We start from the raw sequence: 25,246 nt of genomic DNA, 5'->3' as shown, positions 1-25,246 counted from the left end.
CATTTAAAGTTCTATAAAACTATGTTTTGTCGACTTTTGTTGACATAATAGAACATTTAAGTTAATTAGGAGCCCAAAGGCCCTATTTAGGAGGTTCAGTTTTATGGGTTCTAGTCGAAATAATGGACCGATTTTTACCATTTTGGGCCAAAAGAAGTGTGTGTGCCAAATTTCATCCAATTATCTTGAAAATTGCGGCCTGTACCTTGCAAACACAAGGTTTACATGGACAGCCAGCCAGTAAATTGATTCTGATGTTAATCCCCTAAAAGTCGACTTTTAGACTATAAGTATTTTATAAATAGTCGACTTTTCGACTCTTCGACTTTTTCCGACTTTTCGACTTTTTACTTTTTGACATTTTTCCACTTTTTTAAAATTTTTTACTTGTTTCTACAATTTTCGACTTTTTTCGACTTTTCGACTTATCGACTTTTTTCGACTTTCAGACTTTTTGACTTTCAGACTTTTCTGCTTTTTTCGACTTTTATTCACAAAGTCGACTTTTCGACTTTTTTCACAGACGATAGTCGAGTTATCGACTTTTTTGGAACAAAATAGTCGACTTCGACTTTTTTCGACAAAAAGTCGATTGTTCGATTATTCGAAAGTCGATTTATAGAACTCTACCTTTGATGTTTTAGAGAACAATATTAAAATTCGCAGCGTTGCCATACAAAACAACAGAAAACGTCACTGTTTGTTATCAAAATAATGCATATTTTATAAAAAAGAAGAAGACTATTTTGAATTTAATATGAAAATTAATGAAAACTTTAATTTAAAACAAAAAAATATATTGTCAAGTCACCATAATTTATACTAATCGATAAATATAACATTTTAACGTTTATTTTAATAAAAAATTGTAAAGTCTGCCAAAATTTGTCCCGAGTTTAAGCCTAGTTTAACTGAGTACATAGTAAGAAACCCGCCCTTAAAGAAGTCTCAACAAAACAATTAAAAATGTGTAAATGTATATTTTAAATACAAGTTTAACGACTTTTTTTAATTAAACATTCTGAAATTTCTTTAATCGATTAACAGATTAAAGAAATTTCACAGCACACGTACTCAGATGAATAGAAATACAAAGCTTTTTCTCTTATCATTTCCACTTTAACAGCCCTCATTAAGAAGCTTTTATTTTTATTATTTTGTATATTGGGTTTGAAAAAATCTCCCATCGACCTACCACACAACTAACTCATTCATTTGGCTGCAATATATAAACGGTTCGCTCTGTGATCAGTGCAATTTCAAACGTACAACTAAGTGGCTGGTAAACGGAAAAAACGGTAAAAATTGTGAGTGTGTTTCACTAAAAAAAATTTATATGTAAATACTTTATAATTAAAAAATAAAAAACAAAAGTGAATCGAATGAGTAACGGTACAAAAAAATTAAGAAATTTTCTACTCTACTCACCACCAACGTGTGTCGCGCTGTTTTGTTTTGTTTTTTTAATATTGGCTGAGAGTACGAATTGTACAACTATTAAATACATATACCAGATTATTATTAAATGTATAAATGATTTGATTAAGTTTAACAACAAAAATGTGTTTCTTGATTGCTTTTTTTTATTTTTTACGTTTATTTATTTTGTAATTTCTTTTATCTCAATTAATTTTATTAATATTCATTTATGTTAACATTTGCATAATCAACGTGTGTAATACAAAATAAAAACAAAAAATATACATATGAAATATTATGATTATTTATGTATGTATGTTTGCAGAGTACCATTGTCATTAAACAATAATATTTACATATAATTTTCCTTTTCAACACTCACACCTATTGAACAAAAAAAAAAATTGCGCTAAAAAAGAAACGCGTAAAAAATGAAAATGACAATTTTATTATTTTTTTCTAAATACAAACGAATTTTTTAAAAATATATTTATTTATTAATGTTGTTGTTTTTTTTTTGTACGAAAATAAATAAAACAATAGAAAAAAGAATGTAGTACCTACGGAACGGAAAAATACTAAAAGAAGACCAAAAAGTGTCATTTGTGTATTTTGCAATCACTTTGTTTTATTTATGGATTTCTGTTTAGATATTATAAATTTTCCATTGTAAACAAATGAGAATTTACAGAAATATGTAAATGAAATAAAATGAAAATAATTTGAAAACTAATAACTCTATTTTAAAATAAATATTTATTAATAATTCCATTTCCTAAATTGTTTATTTTTAATCAAAAGAAATTGATACTAAAATAAATAAAATGTTTTGTAATGGTCTTATGTAGATACAAGAAAAAAACAAAACAAATCACAAGAGAAATTTCCCTCCCAATCGCTCCCTTCTGTAAATTGTTTCTATATGTGTAATGCTCTCTTCCATCATAAAGCCGGTCTGTCAAAACATTTAGTAGTGAATCAAGTTGTTATAGTTGTTGATATTTCAAATTAACATACATAAATCAAAACAACAAAAAATATATACATACATTTATCGTGGTTCGAATCGAGTTTAACAACAACTGAAACAATAACAAAAAAATAATAATAACAATAAAATTAACAATAACAACAATCAGTAAAAGGTAAAAGTCCACTATAAAGTTTTAAGTACTTTTAAGTTATGGTCACATTAGGCAAATATTTAGTAAAATTGGCTTAAACAAATTGAATTTTCTTTTAGTTTTATTAAAATATTTAATTTTTATAAAACTAATTGCAATATTTACTACATTTACTATGTACATACAGTGAATCAACTAAGTTTTTTGCCTACCTTTTTTAAGAGAATTTAGATTTTTATTCATAAATAAAATTTGAAGCACTGAGTGGTGCTTCAAAATCTTTAACTGCCAAAAAGAGGCGACTTGTATCCATGAAAACCATTGGACTCCTGATTTATCTTCTCCAAAATCCATATACGAACTAGGAGGAACACTATGTTTTAATTTAGACCTCTACACAGACCTAAGGATGCTTGGAACCAATGTAAAGTAAACTGTCGTGTAGTACAGGAAAAATATTTAATTTAGATATTTTAAAATAGAGGTGGTTATCATACCCTAAGGTCAACAAAAGCAAAAATTTTCAGCTAATACACTTATAAATATTTAGAACCCCAATCAAGAATAACTATTCAGATTCTAATACGCCTACTGTATCTTATTCATAAAATAAAGTATTTAAAATATGAGATTGAAAATCAAGATTTTAGCATTTAATAGTTATATAGTGGTATATGGTGATGTCCCCATACTCAGAGTGGCTAGGATGGTACTTAGTGTTAGATTTATTGAATAAGAATCAATATTCTACAATTCTGAATAAAATTTACACAGTACTCCCCAGTATAATGGGGTTTCCGTAATGTAGTTTTTGTTTATCAATACAAAATGACCAAAAACCCGGATTTTTTGATTTTTGTTAATATATATAGATTTATACTTCACAAAACATTTTTCTAGGTCCAAATCCATTGATTATCTAATATATCATGTATATAATTCAAAATTACTAATTATTTTCGAAATTTAATAAAAGAAACGATAGATTTCATGTTAAGTCAAATATTGATCAATTCTGATAGGTATATAGGATAATAAATCGCTTAAGAAATGTCCAAATTTAGTCGTTTCACTACTTAAATATCTAAAAAATGTTATTCTAATATATAGAAATAATAAAAATATTAAATTTTATAAAATAATGCAGCAATATTAAAAAAATTAACAAAAAACCTAAAAAAGCAAAATACTTTATTGACCCAAAAAATTAACAATACGTCCACATTTTATAAAAAATCTCGTTAATTAATATAACGATTTTACTTTTTATGATAGAAAATTTAAAATATAAGCATATTCTTTAAAAAATACAACAAACAAATTGCTTTATTTTGCTAAAAATTATTGTTCAGATAAAGTTTTTTCTTAAAATTTATAAAATTTTACATAGGCAAATTACTTAATTAATTCACTGTACATATACATGTTTGTATTTTCAATTGAAAACAATTTAAGACCAACAAAATGTTAAACAAGTTGAAACCCCGGTAATATATTTACCCAGCAAAAAATAATTGATGTCATACTTTACAAACTATGTACATCTTAATCACATCTAAAAATGCGATTACATACTATTCACTTTTTATAAACCAAATATTTTCTTACAAGTGAAAATCCAATAAAGAGTAAGAAAAGAGATGTAGAAAAGTCATTACAAACAACATATTTGAAGTACATTAAGTTTTGTTGAAAAACCAGTGAAATTTTCCTAAGAGTGTCATTAAAAGAAAGTGTTTTATTTTTGACATCCAAATATCGGATTTTAATTGCTTCTTGAACTATGATTAGATGTCGTTCAAAGTTACCAAAAAGTAACAACATTCCTCCAATGACACACTAATATTAAATTCATTGGTTTTTCACCCGAATTTGTGGCACTTCGAGTTAGACCTGGTCCACACTAGGAAACTTTTGTTGAGAAACTTTTTCTTAATTCTCTTTTGAAGTTTCCTTAATGTCCACACATAGAAACTTTAGTTTTAGAAACTACGTGTTAATTGAATTGATTTTTTGTACGAATGAGAAGAATAACAAAATAAAACAAGTTTTCGAGAACGGGAAACTTTTTAACTGGTAGAGACCATAAAATACTAACGATATAACCTGGTGGAGACCATTTAAACTCAAATATATACTGGTGGAGGCCACTTAAACTCTAGAACTTATTTCTGATTGAGACCAACTTCCATTATGAAGGTATAGATCGTTTGGTGGGGTTTTATCTGGACAAACGTGTGAAAACCTGGCAATATGAGTGCTTAATGCACCGCCATCCTATTTAAAACCAAAAAATCTGATTATTAATTGGCATTTGATTGTCAATTCAAAAACCCACTATAAGCGGGTCACATGGATCCATCTATTTACGGTCCCGTTGTGATGCCCTATGGGTCACAGTAGTCTTTTCATACAAAACTATTCACTACTTTCAGAGTAAAACCAAGATTTATCCCGGATATATTCTACATACAAGAGAGAACTGCAGATCCGAAATAGAGTTCCTTGTACTCATTAAATATTCAATATCGCATAGAAACAGAGGAGATGAGATATAGTTTCCTCCTTCTCATTGTGACAATTTCTGCAGTAGTCATTGTACTAGAGCCCTATTCTCCTATACAAAACTTCTCACTACATTCTGAATAAAACCAAGATTTATCCCGGATATATCATCCTTACAAGAGAGAACAGCAGATCCGAAATAGAGTTCCTTGTACTCATTAAATATAGTTTCCCTCTTCTCATTGTGACAACTTCTGTAGTAGTCATTGTACTGGAGACCTATTCTTCTGTCGTGATTGCTTTTAACACAGTGTTCACTTTTTATCAACAGCAGCTTAACAGTAAGCTAGACATAGGGGCATCATATAGAAGGTTGACCTCGAAGTTAGATAAGTGGTTTCACTTAACTATATAATTTCAGCCATTTCATATAGTTCATTTTGAACAAGTGTCTCAGATTTGCCGTTTCTGGCAAGTGAGCAATACAGTTCCCTAAATAATTACAGGAATATATATTTACGTTATCCTAGAATTAAGAGATATTATTCGGCATTCTTATGTTTACCTATATATCGTAAAGACACCCGTTATGCTTTTGATTGCAGCTTTGCTGTTCGTATATATACGTTATCCCCCGATATTCGATAATACCTCAGCCAATTTACCGGACGTTTCATAGAAGATATCTTTGCCTGTAGAATGCTACCACCAATCCTTTTTGATCCATCTGTTTTCTTGCCATTTTTTATATTATTAGTCACGTTCAAAATTTCCTAATTAGCCTCACTTTAATAGCTTAGACCTATGTCGAATATACATAAATATCAAAAACTTCTTAACAAGAGACAACCTTTTAAAGAATGAAATGATTTAAATAGTTTTAACAAAAATAAATTAAAATTGAACACGTAATCTTTAAAAAATGTTTTAATCTTTTTCGTTTAAAACGAATGACAATCGTTTTAGTTTTAGTGGAAATTTTTAATATTTTAAAGTCACGACACTTTAAACGTGTGGAACAAATAAATAGGCAGTTAGTTTTCCATCTTTTTCGATTTAAGTTTTTTTATAACTACATTGTAAATTTAATATTATAATAAAAAATTATTTAATTAAGTTAAAAAAAAGAAAATTAAATTTTAAATTGAAAAATTCTATTGCTATACAGTCACTCGCAAAAATTATTTGCCATTTTCACTCACAATGCTTAAAAATTACAATTCAAATTAAATATTTGTGTGCAAACAATTTTTTTTGGTAGAATAAATATTTTTACTAAAATTGTTACCAATTGAGTTATTTTTAATGTGATTTTTTTATTTTAATTGTTGCAGCAACAAAACATTTTTAAAACAATTTGTTTTATTAGGTTGTTGGTTGATAACACTTATGTCGTCAAATTAACGAAACCCACATTGTGTTAATATGTACTTCCGAATTTGTTGTAATTTAGCATGATGACTATACAAATTCAGAAAACATTTTAAATTATTTTAAAATAATAATTCTTCATATTCATTGGTTTGTTATGAATTCACTCTACAGCAGATACTTAGCTGTCGGTTACATAAACTAAAACATACGATTCGTTTTAACAATAAATTTGTTGCTTGTTATCGTACAAATTTGTGCTATTAGTTTTTTATAACCAATTGTTATTTTAATTATTAGTCTTTATAACCTAATGAATATTTATGTTATAATATGGATACGCACTAAAATTAGCGAAGCATAAAAGTGAGCAACATTTGTTCATCTATAGTTAAGATTTTGATTAATTGAAAGTCTGTGATTTACGATTAAGAAAGGTTAAAGTCCGTTAATGATAAATTGGAGAAACATAATACGAAGTCAGTAAATTTTCTAAAAATGTTATTAGAAGAAGTGAATTGGATAAAGATGTACATGTGCGTGTAGAGATGTATTTGGTTTTATTCAGCTGTGTATTTTTTTTTTGCATGTTTGGACGCTGTTCTATTCTCACGAAGGTGAAGGGTATAACAAGAATAAGGAGATAAAGCAGTAATATGCTGGTAATACAGCTCATATTTGCTTAAGGGTGGTAATAAAGTTTGACGGTGGTATTACAGTACAACGGTTAGTATTTCTTTCTGCTACAGTATATATATTTGTGTGTATGTTATGTGTGACATGTGTGCAGAGATACAAAATAAATAAAAACTGTTTTTTAAAACATACTTGGTGAAGGGTATATAAGATTCGGCACAGCCGTATATAGAAATATTACTTGTTTCATTAAATAAATGTTTTGGTTAGGTTCGTTGCGTCTGCGACCGTATCTTTATCACTGAAATTAGATAAGATCAAGATGTGAAGAGTACCAGAATACAGGACCTTACTTTACCTCAACTTCAACATACAGGATTTTGCAGTCCTTATGTTGTAGCCCGCATACCCGATCCTGGTGGATCCATGGTTCTTGGACCATTATTAGCTCCCCCCCCTCTGCGCCACTCAGAGGAGCAATGTGGTTTAGAGTGGTGTATATTGATTTTGGGATAGACCCAGAAGGTCTTCATCGTCGACCTTCTAATCCTTTCGAGTAGAGAGTTTGCTCTTCAATTCAGAGACAAACTGAGCATCATCTCTCTCGGTAGGATTAGGGGTTGTGTTGCAAACCGTGCATCTCGTCATCCACCTCCACCTCCGCATTTGGAATCGCTACGATAAACGTGGAGGAAGATCGTTCCGAAGCCGTAATAGAAATTCCCTTTTGTTTCTCGCAGCGGTTCCAAGGATTTCTTACAGGTCCATCAGCTACTGAAACCCTTACAACTTTCCAATCATTTGTTGGGAGCTGAGGGTTACAGCACTTTAGGATCTCCAAGATCTCTCCGGGAGTGGAGGGTTCAGACGGTATTTTGGCGATGAAACGAGGCCTGCGTGGTATCTCCTCAGGAATTACCACATCATCGCATACCTCACCCAATAGTGAAATGGGAGACTTGAGCAGCAACGCTGAGTGTTCGTCTGCACATGACATTAATTTAACGTGACCCTGGAACCATCCAGCGTCATCTCATTGAGGAGGAGTGCCTGGGTTCTCTTTGAGAACTTGCCAGAACACGCCCATGAGTTTTTTCTCCACCACATCCCAGTTAGACTAGGATATGTATCCGTCAACGTCGCTTCGGTCAATGACGGCTGTCTTTGGCAACCTCACTTCTGCGCCTGTTTTGGACGTTTCGTCCCTAGCTGCTGGCTTGCAGAAGCTGATTTCTCCTCTCACTTCGGCGGGAGAAGAAGCATTGTCTGGCAGAGATCTGGCAACGGGAGGGAAGCTGATTGCTCCGTAGTGAGTTTCTCGGGTGGTTTGGACCCAAGTAGCTCAATAATTCTAAAGGTGGAACTCCTTATAGTTGCCTCCCGCTTAGAGGGTTTATTGTGCCGATTCGATTGTTCATTGCCGGACTTGGCAGAGGGTGGTACATCTCCAGGACAGGAGGATACAGTCTCTGAACTTGAAGGTACAATTGGCACTTTGGAAGCTGGTGTAAGAGACGGCTTAGCCGACCCCTTGTCATCAGATTTCGAAGCAGGGTTTCTAACCGTCTTCGCGGTTTGGGCTACAGCAGCACTTGATGAATAACTACGAATAGTTTTAAATTTATTACATTCAGCCGGTCTAGTTGTACCTAACTGGCCTCCCCCCGGTGTGGCCGCCTGACTAGTCTGGAAAACAGGCGCATTCGACTTTCACACAGCTCATTACCGTCGCTGTGGAAGTAGGGTCCAAGGAGATTATGACACACCTGTCCGGGTACGCGGGGCATCATAGTTTTGTCATAGTGATAGCAGCATTTTTAACCTACTGCCAGGTTAAACTGCCGACCCCACACGGAAAACAGACGGAGACCACCAGCCGGCCAACATGGGAACAGACGCTAGTGGATTCAGACGGACGTTACACATTCAAGTGTATGGTTCATTAAACCAGCTGGACGACCACCCCTCTCAATCAGGGGAGAATAGCCGTGGAAAGCATCTGATAGCCGTCCCATAGGGAAACAGAAGATACCAGACAGGGGAGAGGGTAGTTTTTAATTTCCCGCTCAAAGGTCACATTGTCCAATTAGTTTTCCGAAATGTTATTCGATTTAGAAGGAGGCCAATTTAGATTGAAATTGAATGCTGTTCCGAAATTCTAAAATCCGCAATTTCTTTTTAAGATTCAGATAGTTTTGTCTAATACTTCTTTTTAGATTCTCCTGAGAAAAGTAGCTTATTACCTAATTTAAATACATACATACACAAATAAGTTTCTAGTATTTTGAGTGTCAGGTGTTGTTCTGAAAATCTTATATTAAATTAAATATTTCTGAAAAATAATTTCTGCAATTTATTTTTAAAGAACTGATATATAATAAGAAAAGGTCTTATTATTTGAAGGGCTAACTCATACGTAATTCCATTTTACTTTCCCTTCTAAAGCAGACTTGCAGTAAAAATATTTGTCTAATGCAAACGTAGACTAGTTTTAATAATACGTATTAAATTATTTTGCAAAATGCTTAAAATATTTTTAAATTGCTTATCAATAGAGTAATTGCAAAATAAAAAAATGTTGACAAGAATTAAAAAAAAAAACGTATACAATACAATTGTTAATTAATTTCTTAAATGATCTATGAACAAACATTGTCAAATTAAACAGTTTACAAAAGTGTTTTTAAAACGCGCCTGTGTTCAAATAGTACTAGTTAATATTTTTACTTTTAAATTCTTTATTAAATACATGGATAATATGTAACACTTTTTGGTTATACATTAGTTGTAAATTAAATGTACATGTTTTTAATTTTTTCTTTGTTTTCCTACAATATTAATGAATATTATAATTCGCCTTTAAAGTTTTAAACATACGGAAAGCATTGTTATCTGTTATTATTTTTCGATGTAACAAATATGTATATACCGACGTGAACTTTGAAGTATTGCATGTTAATTAAATAATGTATTTTAAAAATCTTTATTTATAATGTAAACAAAGAAACTTTACATTGGTGTCTAAAGTGTCTGAATTGCTTTAAATTTTTTGTTTTCAGCAACCATTTAAATATGTATATATTTTGTATAAAAACTGACCTATACTAAAATTACTTGGTTAAGGTATTTTACAGAAGAAATAGTGAAAGTTGTATATACAATACATACATATTGGATTTTCGTATTAAGATGTAGATTACATTGACTTGATTTAAAATAATCCAGGAAAATATTGATATATAAGGGGAATTTTACTTAACAAATCGATTTTAACGAAATTTGTACTAAGGTTAATACCAATAATTTGTTTAAAACCCTGTATTATCAAAATGTCCAACTTTGACCACCTCTGACTCCGGCAGTTCTTGACCGATATAGTTGGTCTACTATCACATAGTACTAACCTTGGTGCAAATTTACTTGACACGAAATTCTCCAAAACATTAAAATTCTCATACTGCTTCTCCTTAACATTACTAGTAACAGATTAAGGGCTAATCTTTAGGTAAAGGATCAGGGATTAAATTAAAATTAATCCTCGAAAGTTGTTTATGAGTACTCAATTAGTTAATTTTGTTTGCTAGTTTAAGCGCCCAATAGAGGTGATTTTAACTTGAGCTAAAAATACAAAATTGTAAACAGCTGATGCAAAAAATTAATAAAATTTTTAGTAAAATAAACATTGATTTATCGATTAATATAAACTATAGGGACTTCACAATATAATTAATAATTGGCATTTGATTGCCAACTCAAAAACCCGCCCTTAGTATGTTAAAAATACACAGAAAATCGTCGATACACCTAAACTTAATTTTTTATCCTAGAATCTAGTGGCATACTTGTTTTGATCACTTATTTAAAATTTAAAAAAAAACTTTTGGGTAGAAGGGGGACCATACGCCACTTTTTTTGAGGCGGCTTCAAATTAAAACCACAATAAATATTTTTAATTTTTTTCTTGGTTTGGATACTTAGATATGTTGGCTTTAGTTTTATTCCTTTCAATAATTCCAAAGTCAACTTCATGTACATATTTTTTTAACCTTTCCGCACTGTCATTAGTAAAATAAAATAAAAAATTACAAAAACAAAAACTTATTTTGCTGTTTTATACTTTAATTCATTAAACAAAGTATAATAAATCAGATATTTATTGTTTATTTCACAAAACTTAACAAAAAAATTAAAACAAATTATTACTGATTTTTTTATATATTAACCAAATTTTGTTCTACATCACAAGCATTACATATATTTGGCGCAAAAAGTTCACACAGTTAAATCATGTCTGCCTCCCATCATATGTAAAGTTAATGTTTCATATTTTCAGGGATGATAGATAATTGATAAACGAAAACAAAATTTAATAATGCGATAAAATCGATTACTCGGTTTTCAAGTTATTCGTATTGACAGATGTGCCCCTATGGCAATGATCCCCCTTCTACCCTATAGCTGAAGTCTGGCTTGGTGTGAATTCTTCTCTAAACATGTAACCTTTGGCCGAGAATTATTCAGCTTAGCATACATAAATATATACAGCAGAGTGTACAAAATTTGCACTGCGGTGTCATTTTATATTTGATTTTGTATTTTTTAAAATGTCAGTAATCTCATCATCTTATTTTTGCTATTTATTCTTAAAACTTGCAGCTTTCAAATAAGCAACATTTTGTTCCAATTTCTAATACACAAAGTTGAATAGTAATTAGTATTATAATAACAATTTTATTATGTTTTTCCTTTGATAACGTCATAAAATGCTTTGCCTAAGTAGCTGCATATATGCTTTCTAGTAGCGAACAAATTCAGATTTAACCCTAGTCATACCTTTCGAGAAGTTCAGGGCCGTTTAATTGACGCCCCCTTTTTGCCAGATAGTCAGTCCGTTCATTGCCAGAGTGATCTTCATGGCCAGGTATCTATACGACTTTACTAATAATTTTCGTGAAAATTGTTGTCTTTTACAATCAATTGTTTGGTATGAACATAGTGGAAATTCCGAATATATTAATGATTAATTATTATTATTTTGGCAGTTAGAAAATAAATGATATGTACATATATGTTTTAATTAAATATACATTCATATTTTTTGTTTAATTTTCTATAAAAAAGTATGGCAGAGGAAGGTATTTGTTTAAAGAATATTTAAAAAGAGAATAAAGAATATTTAAAAAACAATTAAAAAATATTCACAGCTGTTTATCATGCCATTTGTTATGTATTTTTATGCACTTCGCGTAGGATTCACTGCGGAGAATACGTCATATTTGCTTCTGAATTTTAAATAACAATTATAGTGCTCTTTAAATTAAGTGTTTATTTAAATTATTTTTAATCAAAAAATAATTAACTTTTGGTCTACATTTCGGAATTTAGAAATGATGTGATGCACTTTTATTTGGAATTTGGGTTTTATGTCAATCACTTTTACAAAGCTAATAAATTTTACATTGTAGGTAATTAATTATTATTAAGTCGAAAATGTGTATATATAATTTTTTTAGCATTAAAGATGACAAACATATTTTTTACAAAAGCTTTTAAATAAAAAAATTATTTAAAATAATGCTTGTAATCAATTTCTGAATAAAGATGTTTCAATTGAATTGAATTACTGATAGAAGATCTAGTTTTTTATGCCTGAATTACTTTTTATATTGAAATATAAAACTTAAATAGTTTTACATTTAAGCTTTTTATTTATATTTTAATAATTTTATTTGTTTTTTTTTAATTTTCCAGATGAAGGAATATCAACAATTTGAAAAGTTCCACTTTCATTGGGCGGATTACTTAGTATTTATATCTATGATTCTTTTATCAACCAGTACTGGTATATATTATGGATATTTCAGGTAAATACAAAAAAATAAATATATACAAACCAAAAATTTTGCTTTTTTTACTGACTAATGCTATGTTAGATCTTACAACGTTGGCAGTAAAATGTGCAGAAAATGTCTAATAATACTGTTAACTTACAAATTTTGTTTTGCAATATTGTCAAAAATGTTTTCTCTGAAAACGCTTCAAAAGAAAATTTGTAACTTCAGTCGATTGTTAGATATTTTCTGAACATTTTACTGACAACGTTGTAAGATCTGACAATCGTGTATCACGGCTTCAAGTACAAAAAAATATTTATTTAAAAAATTTCGCCTTAAGAGTGATCTTTTGTAATAAACGTCAAAATTATTTGAACATTTTTAAAGTAACAACAAACAAATCCCGTTTTATAGGCTATCACTTACTCCAGGCTCTACATACTTAATATAATGTTTCTACTTTCAATAATATAGAAAATTTAAAAAGTACCTTTGAAGCAAGAAAGTACCAAAAAATCCTCTTTTATATAATCTTATTCAATCCGGTCCATACCAAATTTTTAAGTCCAATATTATAGAAAAATCAAAAAATACCTTTTGAAAAGAAAAAAAAATTATCAAAAAATCCCTTTTTATTCGAACGATCGTATTGGAAAAAGTTTTCTATGAAAAACTGTAGATCCTTAAATAACACTCCAATTGAGAAAATTGTGAAAATCTGTGATCACTCATATTTATATTAAAAACTTGAAATCGGCTGTAGATCCTTAAATAACGCTGCAAATGAGAAAATAATGAAAACATATGATCACTCATATTTCCCACCAAAAGTCAAGTTTTATATGAAAAACTTAAAATAGGTTGTAGATCTTAAATAACGCTCTAATTGAGAAAATAATGATCATATGTGATCACTCTTATTTCCCACCTAATATCGATGTTTATAAGAAAAACTTAAAATTTGCTGTAGATCATTAAATCGTGTTTCGCACCAAATATCGATAATCAAAAAATCCCTTTTTATTCGAACGATCGTATTGGAAAAAGTTTTCTATGAAAAACTGTAGATCCTTAAATAACACTCCAATTGAGAAAATAGTGAAAATCTGTGATCACTCATATTTCCCATTAAATATCGAGTTTTATATTAAAAACTTGAAATCGGCTGTAGATCCTTAAATAACGCTGCAAATGAGAAAATAATGAAAATCTGTGATCACTCATATTTCCCACCAAATGTCGAGTTTTATATGAAAAACTTAAAATCGGCTGTAGATCTTAAATAACGCTCTAATTGAGAAAATAATGATCATATGTGATCACTCTTATTTCCCACCAAATAACGATGTTTATATGAAAAACTTAAAATTTTCTGTAGATCATTAAATCGTGTTTCGCACCAAATATCGATAATCAAAAAATCCCTTTTTATTCAAACGATCGTATTGAAAAAAGTTTTCTATGAAAAACTGTAGATCCTTAAATAACACTCCAATTGAGAAAATAGTGAAAATCTGTGATCACTCATATTTTCCATCAAATATCGAGTTTTATATTAAAAACTTGAAATCGGCTGTAGATCCTTAAATAACGCTGCAAATGAGAAAATAATGAAAATCTGTGATCACTCATATTTCCCACCAAATGTCGAGTTTTATATGAAAAACTTAAAATCGGATGTAGATCCTTAAATAACGCTCTAATTGAGAACATAGCGAAAATATATGATCACTCGTGAGGTAAGTTAATGTAGGTATTCAAAAAGCCCAAACCAAAGTTATACTTTAGCCCAAAACCATTTTACATATATTTCTCAATTTATTACAATTAATTTGATTTACTCATAAACTTTATTTAATTCCAATTACAGAAAAGAAAAAATCGTCAAAGAATTACAACAAGAAGATGTTGACAATAAAGATAAGATTAAAACCGATTTCGGTTCAACAAAAATGAGTGAATATCTATTGGGTTCAAGAAAATTAAAAATATTTCCAGTTGCAATGAGTTTGGTCGGTAGGTAAGTGATATATTTTCTAATGAAACTCTCATACAATAATACTATGTTTTTTTATTTTATAACCCTTTCAAAAGTTATGTTTCTGGTGTGACTATTTTGGGAACCGTATCGGAAATCTATAATTTTGGCACCCAATACTGGCTAATAATTGTGTCTATATTTTGTATGTCAATTGTTGTTTCCAAAGTTTATTTACCAGTTTTTGCAGCACTACGTGTGGGATCTTCATATGAGGTAAGTTAAAAGTTAAATTGAAATATACAAAAATAAAACAAGTCGGATTTCTATATTCGGATGTGCCGAATCTTTTATACCCTTCACCAAGTATGTTTTAAAAAACAGTTTTTATTTATTTTGTATCTCTGCACACATGTCACACAAACAAATATAAACTGTAGCAGAAAGAAATATTAACCGTTATACTGTGGTAGTACTACTGTACTACCACCCTCAAACAAATATGAGCTGTATTACCAACATATTACTGCTTTATCTCCTTGTTATGGTTTTTATGCTTTTTTTATAATATTTTGAGGAAATTTTCAGAGGTAGTCTCAGATTTTTATCCTTATTATCCTAAGCTAGTTGGGTTACTTGCCACGGCAAATTCGTAAAAAGTGACCCAACTTTTAAGCCCATGTCATCTGATATGGATGAAATTTGCACTGAAGTTAATAATATTGGACAGTAGACGAGATAAAAATGCCCGATAGAGGCCTAGGTGCCTCCTTTCAAACTAACTAACTAATGAAATTTGTTAAGAGCGCAATAACATGTGTTTTTTTTAATTATGTAAATGGCTTATAAATACTATGTTATTCAAAATGTTTTGCTGGGTAATTGTTCAAATTTAGGGTACTCATAACTAAAGGGCACTCATAATTAAAATCTATATAACGAAGTCATAATTGTTCTTTATACAATTTAGATTTACTTGTCAATTCTGTTTAATTGTATGTAGTAATAAAAACAAAACAACAAATAAACACAATATTCAAGTGGAGATACAATCTCGTGATGGACTTTGCTCGATTGATGTATAAGATATTGTGTTGATACTACAAATTTGAGCGTCGTCTCAGACATTATTTATCAGGGATGGCAAAATTGGTACGATGGTACTTTTTTGATACTATTTGATGTACAAAAGTACCGTGATACTCCCGAGTCTTATTTGATACATTCACAATCTCAATATCCGATTATCGTTCAACCTGTAGTAATTCTTTTTGTATGGGAACTTTCAATACATCGTTTCGAAATAAAAAGAGATTTAGAATATGGGGATAAAGGTTTCTTTAAATTTTAAAATAATTTTTAAAATTTTTTTGGCACTTATTCTCGAAAATGCATCAAATAAAAGTTGTAGGAAACAGCTCTATAACTTTAGTAGCTGTTTCTTTTCAATACTAACACACAAAATGTTAAAATAGTTGAAAACCTGAGACTAAGTTAAACGCTTCTATAAGATTAATCAGCGCTGAGTTCGAATATTACTTCATATTTTCTTCATCACATCTGGAATCTGAGATATTATGTCCTGAGTTTTGAGAAAACGCAATTTTTATCTCTTTTCGAGATTGAGAGAGAATCCCATAAGACCACTTGGAATAATGAAACAGTGGGTAGAACCACGAAAATCCTATGGGTCACACCCCGGTGTAAAGCAAGACGAAAAATCTCCTCAAAATGAGCAAGTCTGAAGTTAGTACGATAGTACGTATACTAAGTGAACACACAAGATTACGAGCACTTTAATGCAAAATTGGACGTGCGGATTCAGACGTATGTTGAGCATGTGGAGAGGACAGTGAAACTCTGGAGCACATTCTTTGGCACTGCCAGGCATTCGTCGAAGTTAGATCATAGTATCTTTGAAGTGATGTTATTCCAGAAATAACATTCCTGATTGGAAGATTCTTTGGAATTACGTTCAGGAAACTGAGTTTCTGAACACTGAAAAATAATTCATAAAGTTCCTTTTTTTCATGATAAGGCCCGATTATGGCCTAGGTATATTTCTTCAGATTTAATGTAGTACACATCATCCTATCAACCTAACCTAACCTAGGTACTTTGAGATCCAAAATAGTACTCTCTGAAATATTTTTTGATACTGAAAAAAATCACTTTTTCCATCCCTGTTTTTTATCATTATACTACAAACAAATGTATGTATGAATATATGTATGTATGTATGAATGTAGTAATTAGTGATATTTAATTGAAACGTTTTGACACAGAAATTTCATAAATAAAACTAATATACTCACATGTTTCCTTATAGAAATGGACTTTGTTATTGTTTATCCATTGCTAAACAATCAATCAAAACAAATTTATTTAAAAATATTCAAACAATTTTATCAAAATTGTACTGCAATTATGATAAAATTGCAATACTATTTGTGTGTGTCGACAGTTTTATATTTTTATCTATTAAAGAAAACATTAACGATTAAAAATAAGTTCTAAACAATATTTCATTATCAGTCCCAAGCTATAGACTCGAAGATGTATTATGTTTTATTTTATGAATCAAGTAGATAAAGTAATTTTTTTATTGAAGCTAATTAGTTTTTATGGATTTATTAACGCCTTTGCAAATTGGTTATGTTTTTCGGCTATATTTGTTTAGGGGTTTTTTTTGACTGTTAATACATATAGAATGTTGGACCCAGACTCATGTTGTTTTTAATTTATTTTAGACAACACGTGTCTTTGTATTTTTTTGTTACCTTTGATAATTCTATGAAAAAATATTTAAATTATACAAAAGAAATGTTTATAAAACTTGTGGATTTCATGCAAATAAGAATTAAAATTATCCAATGAGGTAAATGACATTGGATTTGAAGTGTTAATTCATGTTTTTTACAAAGGAAACATTTGAAATTTGGGGGTTTTGTGAAAAAAATCATTATCTAGAGAACAATGTTGTTAATTGTGATTCCCGGTTTAATACTTAATAAGATGTGAAATGTTTTATTAAATTTGTTTCAAAAATATTGTCAAATGACTGTGAAATCTAACACTTTATTTCTTTCAAAAAATATCTGTTTTGAAAACAAAAGATTTCTCTATTGTAGTCCTTAATATGCATTTTAGTCATGAATATTTTTTTTATATAAAATGTATCTATAACCACGTAATAAAAAGTTCTAATAGAAGAAATCTTCCACATTAAATGTATGTCAAGTCAGGTTTTTTGAGGCCCGAGATATGATCGGAAACCAAATCTTAGATTATTCTAAGTTTTTTAAGTGATAGGGCATAATTTTGATTATAGGCCTTATGTCTGGCTTAGAAATTTGTTTAAATATTATGCACTAACATGTAATGTTTTTCAAATCAAATTTAAATTTTTAATTTTCTATTTATTCATACGCTGCAAAAAAATTTCATTCGAATAAAAAATGCATTTAAAATCAACAATGAAACCAACTAACAGTGGTCGAGATACACAAACGTACTAAATTATTAATTTCGACTTAAAAAAAAGTTAATAGATACATGGCCTAAATGTCTAGAAGAAATCGTATCCCTAAATTGTTGAATCCCTACCTCATTAAATGACGTCAATTCAAATTGAAATTTTCTCCGTTTGGCAACTTTGGTATTCTGCATTAAATACAGATTATACGCAATCGTAAATTATTAAAATAAAATGGAATTGCTCCTTCTTTTTCTCTCGATTCCTTTTTTTATTGAAATACCAATTTTCCATCGTTGCGTAATTAAATGCGGAAACTTAATCGAAATACAGAATAGAAGTGAATTTTGTAGGTTAGGGCAATTATAGACAGATCCTTATAAAATTTGCTGTTGTTGTAACAGCTAGACTGTGGGCGATAGTTCTTTCCTGGGGAAAAACTTTCGGTTGATACAGCTGTCGCTGGGTTGACAATCTTTGGCCGAGTATGACTCGGGTGGTTCCGGAGCGAAGATCCAATTGTCGTGGGAACGTATAAAATTTGTTGTTGTAGCTGCTAAAAACATATAATCATCTAGTTGAGGGGTTCTACATCAATGTCTAGGCCTTAAAATTGTGCTACTTCAACAGAATGTGATCACAAATACATTGGAGAAAGTGAAATGAAGAGTTGTCTGAGCAGTTGAATTTAGAGTGGTTTTTAATGGAGACCTTGGCAGCATGCTGATCACGACCTATAAGTGACCATTATTCTTTATGTTTATTGCCATTCCGATTTTGTTGTTCCAGAACTATTCTTGTTTTAAATGACAGGTTTTCTTCTGCGGGCACGAGGTATTCTTCGAATGCGGAATTGATGGCGCCTCTACAGATCTATTGGATTTTCCACATAACTTCGTATGTTCGCCCCGTATGCCCCCGCGCATATTATCCTTATTGACAGATCCCATCTTGGTGTATTGCAATCCGTAGGTAAATAGGTGCTACCAATAACCTCTAGTCGGCCGGGACTATAAATTGCCTCACCCACCCGTATACCTATAATAAATGTGTCGTATGTTTTTCTCTTATGAATGTGTCACATAAATGGGAAGTGTGCTGGGATGACTGATGATGGATGAAAGGTATCATATATAAATGATACATACCTTGTCCAGATATGTTCAGAGTAAACTCTGTTCATATCAGAATTACCACAGTGTGTCCCTGTGAGGTCTCTAGGTGCTACGTTGCCATATCAACAGACGCCATCCCATCTACATGGTTGTAAACTGAAGTAAACATCTCGGAAGTTAAGCAACGGGACAGCAATGTTCAGAGATTAGAAAGTTCAAGTACTGGAGCAAAGTGCAACCTGCGTGTATGATACACAAAGGTGCAGTGGTGAGTTGTTTACTTTTTACTTACCCAGTGGTTGAAAAAGTACCACCGTGAGATAGGGCAACACGCCAGGTATTCACGTAAAGCTCATCGACTTCAAATTCGAAGATCCTTCCTGACATGCCTCGATTGAGGCATCTAACTATGTGATGTTAAAGTTAGGATGACTCCTTCGATGAAATCCGAGGAAGAACTGTTTAATCAACATGACATTATGTTCCTTGAATGGGACGACCCTCGTTTCCTCGTGTAGACAATTTATTTAAGACAATTCATTACAGTCTTTAGGACAGCTTTGAATATTTCTCCACTGAATATCACTGGGTGAAGGTGACCATTCTGGAGCAGTATAGTTAACTACTGCTGCCGGCTAGCGCTTTTAGGATCTTATTTATACTTCGAAATTTATGCAATCACGGAAATAACACAGAAAAACTCCGAGACAAGTAGACTTAATTTTGGGTCGTAGAATTTTGTGACATATTCAATTCTGAAAGACTAGCTAAAACTAAGTTGATAAATCTGTTTTTAACTTGTATTGTTTCAGAAGAAAGTATGTAGTTTTGTTTAACAAGATCTAATACCATGATACAAGCATAGAAAGGTAGAATCATTAGGGAGAGTTGTCAATTTTCTGCCTTGTTACGTCAAACAAAAAAGAATTAAAAAGAGAAAAACTTCAAAATCTTCAAATGAAAAAGCACGAAAAATACCATGAAATGATTCTTGAACGGCACTCGCAAATAGCATTCTACACTTTTGCATCCTGATTTTTATTGGTTTTACAATATTTTTTTTTTTATTCAAAATATAAAATTTTATTTTATTCACAAAAAAAAATTCAATAATTTTTTTTCTGATGTTTCTTTTATATTTTTTAAATTCCTTTTTTGTGACAATTCAAGGCATATAAAATTGAGAACGTACTTTTCTACTGATTCTACCTTATTATTGTTATACGTTATTTTTGTATTATTTAAAAATTTATATAATTTAAACCATTTAAATGTTATTGTATTGTAACTAACTACATAAAATATGTTTTTGTTTTATTTTTTCTTTCAGTATTTAGAAGTGCGTTTCAGTTCCGCTGTACGCAGTATTGCCTCAATAATGTTTGTAATGGATGAGGTAGGTACATATTTTTTTTAAATAAACGAAAACAAATTTTTAAAATATTTACTTTTTTTTAAAGATGTTTTTCTTGCCAATTATTTTATATGTACCTGCGATAGCATTTAATCAAGGTAAGTTGATAACACCATTAAAAAACAATTTAAACAATTGTTTTGATAAATGTAATAAAGTTAATTTTTTGTATTAGGCTTTGTTAAAGAATATAAGAGTAATTGAGAAAATATTTTATATAATTTTATTTTAAATTCTTTTAAATTTTAGTAACCGGCATTAATATTCACATTATAAGTAGTGTGATCTGTGTAATATGTGTATTTTATACACTAATTGTAAGTATAATTGTTTAAAGAAATTTTCAAATTTTCTTTTTAAATATAATTTTTTTATGTTTTTCTTCAGGGTGGTATCAAAGCTGTGGTCCATACTGATGCTTGGCAAATTTTGGTCATGTTTTTATCAGTTTTGGTTGTAGTTATATTTGGTACTGTATATGCTCATGGCTTTGGTAATGTCTTTCAAAGTGCCTCCGAAGGTGGCCGCTTAATATTTGCCAAGTATGAATTTTAACTTCAAAATTTTTATCTAAATACAAATATTTATTTTTAAAATATTTTTCCATTTTGTAGTATTAACCCATCGCCCTATGATCGCCAGACGTTGTGGGGTGTTTTGATTGGTGGCTTTTTCTATTGGACTTCTTTTAATTCGGTTAATCAGACAATGGTGCAACGTTATATGTCTTTGCCATCCTTGAAAAAGGCTCAATGTTCGATAGTTATTTTTACCATTGGTATTGTGCTTTTCATATCGGTGTGTTGTTTTGCCGGTTTATTGGTGTATAATTTCTATAAGGATTGCGATCCCTTGTCATCCGGCTTAATAACGGTAAGGTATTTAAAGTTTGCTACTAGATATAATGTTAACATTTTTTTACTATTTGTGCAGCATGATGATCAACTTTTACCCGTATATGTTATGCAAACTGTGGGAAGTCTACATGGCATACCAGGTCTGTTCATAGCCGGTGTCTTTGGTGCTGCTCTCAGCTCGCTTTCGGTAGTTTTGAATTCAACAGCTTTGGTTATTTTGGAAGATATTGTTAAAGGCTGCTTCCACTTGAAATTATCCGAAAAGGCTTCCTCTATATTGGTAAAGAGTTGTATTATTGTTCTTGGAGGTGTGGCTGTATCACTTGTTTTTGTCTTAGAACAATTAAGCGGTATATTAAGTGTGGCTACTTCGGTAACTGCTATTGCTGCTGGCACTACTTGTGGTATATTCACATTGGGCATGTTAGTGCCATGGAGTAATAATAAAGGTGCTTTGGCTGGTGCCTTGGCAGGTGCTTTAATGTCTGGCTGGATTTCATTTGGTTCACAAATTGCCTTTGCCCAGGGTCAGGTGACACCTGTAAAACTTCCAGTTTCCGTGTCGGATTGTCCTATTAGTGATTATCCATTGTTCGGCAACAGTACTTCGAGTCCGGTAGATGAATCAGATGTATTTCCTTTATATCGCCTATCATTCCATTGGATTAATCCTATTGGTGTACTTACTACCGTTCTAGTGGGCACAATAGTTTCATTCTTAACAGGTCCAACTGTTGTGAAGAAATTAGATGCTGATGTCATATCGCCAGTGATTCACAGGTAAATTTATAGTTCTAATGGTGGGGGATTTATCCTTATCATAGAACCTTTTTTTGACTTAACATTTCACTGATTGAATTGACAAGAATGATCATGCTAATTTTTTAAATCCTTTGATTAGAATTGCATGATCTTGCAATTTTAATTTAATTTTCAACAACGTAATATGTTTTTTTAATTATGCGGTTAATGATTTTTTTAATTCAATTCGTAGTAACTGAATGCGAACAAAATGATGGAACATTCTATTGAAATTGATTCATCATCAAAGGTGTTAATAAGTTCTTGGAATTTGGTTGTTTTAGATCTGGTTCATTTAAAAACTGATTATTTTTTATAAAATGTTTTATAATTTTTATACAAATAGATGTTTGTTTACAAAAGTAATTAATGATTTTTTAAAAGATAAGTGAATTAAAAACAAATTAGAGCGGGTTTCTTACTACTCAGTTAAAGTAGGTTTAACTTGCTGTTAAACTCGGAAGAAATTTTGGCGAACTTTAACCGATGATTGTGTTTTTTAGTTTTGGATTTAAGTTCAGTTAATTTTGTTAGGGCAGGTTTCTTACTACTCAGTTAAACTAGGTTTAACTTGCTGTTATATTAAACTCAGAACAAATTTAGGCGGTTAGATGATTGTGTTTTTCAGTTATGGATTTAAGTTCAGTTAACTTTGTCAGTACTGCCAACTTTTCACTCAAAAATATAAACAACGAACATCTGTTTTTTGCAAATAATACTTTTGTAAAATGAAAATTTTTAAATAAACATTTAAAATAATAAATTAAACAAAACAAATCAGAAAATTGCAATTAACTTAAAATATTAAGTTTTTGTTTTTCCGAAATCATTGTTTTATTGATTTTGTTAATTGTGTTTTCTCACTTATAACTTGAGTTTAATTGGCCAATAACACTTAGTTTAACTAAGATAATAAGAAACGTTACTGTTTACTGAAAAACACAAAACATGTATTAAACTAGGTTTAAACAAAGAATGTAGATTATCTTCATCTGAAAAACTCGACCTTAGTATTGCCAAATTTTCAATCAAAAACATAAACAATGATTAAATGTTTATTTAACATTTTTCCAACATTTTCCATTTTACAAAAGTATTGTTTGCAAAAAACTGAAAAACACAATCATCGGTTTAAGTCCGCCTAAGTTTGTTACGAATTTAATCTAACATCAAGTTAAGCCTAGTTTAACTGAGGAGTAAGAAACCCACCCTAAGTTTTCCTTCTTCCGAAATCATTGTTTTATTGTTTTTGTCAATTGTGTTTTCTCACTTATAACTTAAGTTTAATTGGCCAATAGCACTCAGTTAAACTAAGATAATACGTAACGTTACAGTTTACTGAGAAACATAAAACATATATTAAATTAGATTTAAACAAAGAATGTAGATTATCTATATTTGAAAAACCCGCCCTGAAGCAACTTAGACTCATAAAACCAATGCTTTTTACAATAATTATAACAACAATTTCTTTTTCATTTCTATTAACAGGTTTTTACCAAAAGAATGTTTTCCACCAACTAGTACAGGCGATGGCGATATAACAAGAGAAAATACTGCGCAAACATTAACCTATCTTTTAAGCGATGGCAGCAGCAAGATAACTGATCTGGACGGAAGTACAGACAATAGTGAAAAATATTAAAGCGTATAATTAAAAAAACTATTAGAAATACCTTGCCAAATTTAGGGTTAAAAGCTAATTGTAAATTGTGTGAATATAATCAACATGTTAATATATTATTGGCCACATACAAATTAATTATTATACAACTAAGTAATAGTAATAACTAATTATATAAACACATGCTTGTATACAAACAAATTTCTTATTTTGCTAATTTTATAAAGTGCAATTGTACAGGTACAATCAAAGTCTATAAATAGTACATAATTTAAAGCTTTTATTTTTTCTATTACCAATCTTATATAGATTATAAATTATGCTGTTTAGTTATAAATTTGTTTAATAATTTAAGTAATTTTTCATGTTAAATATTATTTAAGTTTTACACTATATTTTAAAAGATTAGTTGATAAAAGAAATGGCGTTTACTTAATAACATTTAAGCTTATTTTTAATTGGAAATTTGTTTCATGAATTGTTTAATTGAAGCTTGCTATTTTATTAATAAATTGTAATAAAAATTATATATTTCCTCTCCACAAAATATGTTTAAAGGAAGGCAGCTGCCTTTTTTTAAATGTTCAAAATTTATAACTTTTTTAATAAAAAGCATTTAATAGGATAATACAGGGAGTTATCTTAACAGTAGTTACTGTCTTCTTAAGTATAACATATGTTATATAATTATAATTGACCTCATTTCTGTAAAAGCATAAAAAAACGCTTTTAAAGAAACTAAAAATGTGTTAAACTGTTACTATAAGTGCAATATTAGTTATAATATTAGTAAAATTTTAATTTCAAATTGTTCGTTCTTTTTTATTCATTTGAATCACAGAACTACTTTGTGAATTGAACAGTTTTTAATTATTTTCTTTTTTCTTAAATTGTACTTATTGTTTTAGTTATAATTATTAAGTTAATTTTTTATTCTAATTTTATTGTTAATTTCCTTTAAATGTAAATCCTTTAAAACATAAAACTAAATAAAGAATTAAGAAAGCCAAACTTTAAATTGTAAATGTATCTGTGTTTTACGTTTGTGCAAGCCTGTTGTGTGTAGTATGAGGTTGTTTCGTGTTTGCACAAA

At 30.0% G+C, this 25,246-nt stretch overlaps 1 protein-coding gene and 1 long non-coding RNA gene across 9 annotated transcripts; one reads left to right on the top strand and one right to left on the bottom strand.

The window, feature by feature from the left end:
- Nucleotides 1-1,243: 1,243 nt before the first annotated feature.
- On the top strand, nt 1,244-25,138 carry LOC111686978 (sodium-coupled monocarboxylate transporter 2). Of its 6 annotated transcripts, none has more exons than XM_046951307.1 (12): nt 1,265-1,307; nt 2,370-2,564; nt 12,807-12,919; nt 14,760-14,909; nt 14,984-15,143; nt 20,788-20,853; nt 20,918-20,969; nt 21,121-21,188; nt 21,259-21,413; nt 21,486-21,744; nt 21,805-22,508; nt 24,021-25,138. In XM_046951307.1, exons 3-12 carry the CDS (start codon nt 12,807-12,809, stop codon nt 24,172-24,174), a joined length of 1,881 nt encoding a protein of 626 aa, XP_046807263.1. In that variant the 5' UTR covers nt 1,265-1,307; nt 2,370-2,564; the 3' UTR covers nt 24,175-25,138. The 6 variants fall into 6 exon arrangements, with proteins under 6 accessions (XP_046807269.1, XP_046807263.1, XP_046807257.1 ...); XM_046951301.1 differs by having other exon boundaries at nt 1,265-1,392; XM_046951298.1 differs by having other exon boundaries at nt 1,274-1,527.
- On the bottom strand, nt 18,303-20,769 carry LOC124419978. Of its 3 annotated transcripts, XR_006940963.1 has the most exons (4): nt 20,436-20,769; nt 19,750-20,360; nt 19,491-19,613; nt 18,303-19,380 (listed from the first exon to the last, which is right to left on the bottom strand). It is a non-coding gene; the product is annotated as an uncharacterized LOC124419978 (long non-coding RNA). The 3 variants fall into 3 exon arrangements; XR_006940964.1 differs by having other exon boundaries at nt 19,491-20,230; nt 20,307-20,769; XR_006940961.1 differs by having other exon boundaries at nt 19,491-20,360.
- Nucleotides 25,139-25,246: the final 108 nt, after the last annotated feature.

The sequence above is a fragment of the Lucilia cuprina genome, chromosome 2 (assembly GCF_022045245.1).
Source record: "Lucilia cuprina isolate Lc7/37 chromosome 2, ASM2204524v1, whole genome shotgun sequence".
Classification (NCBI taxonomy): Eukaryota; Metazoa; Arthropoda; class Insecta; order Diptera; family Calliphoridae; genus Lucilia; species Lucilia cuprina.
This window is presented reverse-complemented; position numbering and strand designations above follow the sequence as displayed.